The sequence below is a fragment of the Trametes versicolor genome (assembly GCF_000271585.1).
Source record: "Trametes versicolor FP-101664 SS1 unplaced genomic scaffold TRAVEscaffold_3, whole genome shotgun sequence".
NCBI lineage: Eukaryota > Fungi > Basidiomycota > Agaricomycetes > Polyporales > Polyporaceae > Trametes > Trametes versicolor.
The window spans coordinates 633,207-636,471 of NW_007360323.1; the positions used below are offsets into that span (position 1 = coordinate 633,207).

The 3,265-nt window shown below is 53.9% G+C and overlaps 1 protein-coding gene across 1 annotated transcript; it reads left to right on the forward strand.

Moving 5' to 3' along the window:
* Window positions 1-1,450: 1,450 nt before the first annotated feature.
* TRAVEDRAFT_69723 (uncharacterized protein) lies at window positions 1,451-2,481 on the forward strand (the record flags this gene model as incomplete). Its single annotated transcript, XM_008037164.1, has 2 exons — window positions 1,451-1,886; window positions 1,942-2,481. Exon 2 carries the CDS (start codon window positions 1,948-1,950, stop codon window positions 2,479-2,481), a length of 534 nt encoding a protein of 177 aa, XP_008035355.1. The 5' UTR covers window positions 1,451-1,886; window positions 1,942-1,947.
* Window positions 2,482-3,265: the final 784 nt, after the last annotated feature.

Below are 3,265 nucleotides of genomic sequence, written 5' to 3' on the forward strand. Positions count from 1 at the left end.
TACGGTCACTTCGACTTGTTTCGAGTACGTTCTATTTGATTCCTTCATCCCTCTCGTCCTTTCTCCTTCTTGTTCGACCTTTCTGTGACCTTTCTGTCTGATCTCTCAACTTGTGTAGAAGCCTCTAGTGCTTGTATCTCGAGATGTATATAAGGACAGGCTCTGGGAGCCTCGTAATTCAGCCTTTTTACCATCCAACGTACCCGCGCTCTCAGCGTCTAAGTGTGATCTAACGCCGTTCTAAGTGGACAAGATTAGCTCTGTTTACAGGTTGAAGTAAGCATAGTAAGCTACGCGCTACTATACACGCTACCTCTTCAGCGGCCCTATCGCCCATTCGACTCGAGGACTCGTCGACGAAGGATTCTATCTCAGCTCATTCTCATTTCGTAAGACCGTATCTACAACACTGGTGGACGCACTGGGAAATCCCTCGATTCGACCAGTCTCATTCCAGCTAATTATCAAGTTATGTCTTTCTCCGTCGCTCAGCAGAGCGCAGCAGCGAACACCCAAGGAGGTTCATCTGACCATCGTGACGACGCGCAAGCTCAGCCGTCTACTCCGAGGACCCCGGGCAAAGCCTTTCGCAAGAATCGCTCCCGTCGATTGGACGGCAATCGCGAAGACATCTCGAAGCTGCACTGCATCCTCAGTGACCAGTTTCGACCATTGCCCGAGGTTGAAGAGGACGACGACCGCGTGGTGCGTGGACCAACCGCCGGTCTATTTCCTCTCTGCGCAACCGCCAGCTACAAGTTCAAAGGTGACCCGATTTTGCGCGAGCGCCTGAAGGATGCCTGTGCGTACGGGTACCAGCATCTCGGACCCGACCGAGACATTTTGCACCTTCCTAATCTTCTCACGTTGAGCAGGTCGGAGTGTATCACTTTCAAGCAGGAGTTGCAACTCCTAGATCAAGTCGTTGGGTATGTATGGAAGGATGGCACGACAGAGGAGCCAGCTTTCTTCATCGACGAAGAAGATCATGATCGGCTCATGCATATGTTAGAAAACCGCCTCGCCTCAGCAAAACCCATCTTTCGAGATCAAAAGCGTCTTCTTCCGCCTCTCCCAAGGTGGGGAAAGGGTCTTGAGTATATAAGGTACGCATTTTGTGCGAACGACTTCGAGATCTTAGGTGCATGCTTCAGGCGCCAGGTGGAATCTTTCCTGGCTCAGCTGACCACACTCTGTGACTTCAAGACAGAGCGGGACCCTCCACAGAGCGAAGAAGACCATGCCGCAATCGTACCTAGTATCCCTCCGGACCCATTCCGGACATCCTTCAAGGACAGGCCATCGCCGCCGCCTCTCCCGACCTCGTTGAAGCAGGAAATCACAAGCCAAAGCTTTCCGCCGCTCCCCGAGGAACGCACGGCCAAGGATGCACGCGCTTGGCGTCATCGCGCTCGCTCGCCTTCCGGAGAACGTCATTCCTCTGCGAGAGAGGATCAGCGCGTGCAGATGTATCGCACCGTCCAGACTCCACTCCCTCCGAGTGTACATGATCGCATCAGCAACCGCTCGAGCCACTTGCAGCGCGCAAGCCCAACTCCAGCCCCTCAAGGGTCAGCCGGATTCAAGCGATTGTTCAAACTGACGAAGACCGCAGAACAGGACCTTGACGATCACGGGCGGCGACACTACGACGGCTCTGGCTATGAACGCGACCCACCAAGGCGATTGCGACGCAACTCACAGGATGAGCGACACGAAGCACCACGCGGGTCACCGCACGAAACGCGAGACACCAGGCACCGACGCGCCGCTGGTGGCGATCCTGATCCAAGCGATTCAAGCAGCGACGAAGAGAGCGACTCTACTGCCCGCAGACATCAACCTCCGCAACGCCGTCGCGCGCGATCGCGGGAGCCCCGCAAGGTGTCAGTCCCTCTCGCGTCCACTCGTCGAACATTCGAAGCTCATTTTGATTTCAAGCTCAAGATGGACGTTGTACCGACATGGGACGGCGATACCGCCACGCTTGCGCGATGGATCATTCGCGTTAACTCCATAGCTAAGAAGTCGGCCACTATCCGTCAGCAACTAGGTATGGTAGTACCTCAAAGGTTGACAGGCGACGCTGAGATATGGTACTTTTCCCTCCCAGAGCATGTACGTGAAGCGTGCGAACAGGACTGGGAATATATCCGCAATCAGATCGGCGACTACTTCATGAACAGGTCGTGGATGGAGAAGACCAGGAAGCAAGCCCTCGCCATACGATACAGGGACAGTGCGTGCCCACGCGAACTCCCGAGTCAGTATTTCATCCGTAAGCGTGAATTGCTCGAACTTGCATACGAGAATTCCGAAAGCGAGCTCATTTCCGACATCATGGCAGGCGCCCCGCGAGTTTGGAACACGATTCTCACCCCCCGCATCTATCGAACTACTTCGGAGCTCCAGCAAGCCATTAAGCTACACGAAGATGATCTACTCGAGATGGAGAACCTCCTCCCTGAACGTCCGGCTTGAAGCTAAGCCATTCGTCCATCACCGTATGGCCAAGCACCCACAACGCGATCATATCTCGATTCCTCTTCCTCGACCTGCACGACCCCACTGTTCCTCTTCTCATCTTCGGGCCCGGTGCCCAGAATTTGCGCAAGCGCTACCGCACACCTACACTTTCGCCTTCGTCCGCGCGGCCTGCATGTTCGAAACTTCTGCTTCCTATTTCGCCTATTCTATCCGGATATGCTGACGGTCCTCGCTCGCTCGCACCGATCTGGTTCGACGCTCTGGTGCCGCCGCCGAGTTTCCCAATCTCCAACTTGGACCGCGACCACTGATTGGAGCAGGTACGTATCGAGACTGGGGGGCGTATGTTGTGGATTACGTTACGATAGACACTAGGTTAGCTTAGTCTCGATATGTACGGTCACTTCGACTTGTTTCGAGTACGTTCTATTTGATTCCTTCATCCCTCTCGTCCTTTCTCCTTCTTGTTCGACCTTTCTGTGACCTTTCTGTCTGATCTCTCAACTTGTGTAGAAGCCTCTAGTGCTTGTATCTCGAGATGTATATAAGGACAGGCTCTGGGAGCCTCGTAATTCAGCCTTTTTACCATCCAACGTACCCGCGCTCTCAGCGTCTAAGTGTGATCTAACGCCGTTCTAAGTGGACAAGATTAGCTCTGTTTACAGGTTGAAGTAAGCATAGTAAGCTACGCGCTACTATACACGCTACCTCTTCAGCGGCCCTATCGCCCATTCGACTCGAGGACTCGTCGACGAAGGATTCTATCTCAGCTCATTCT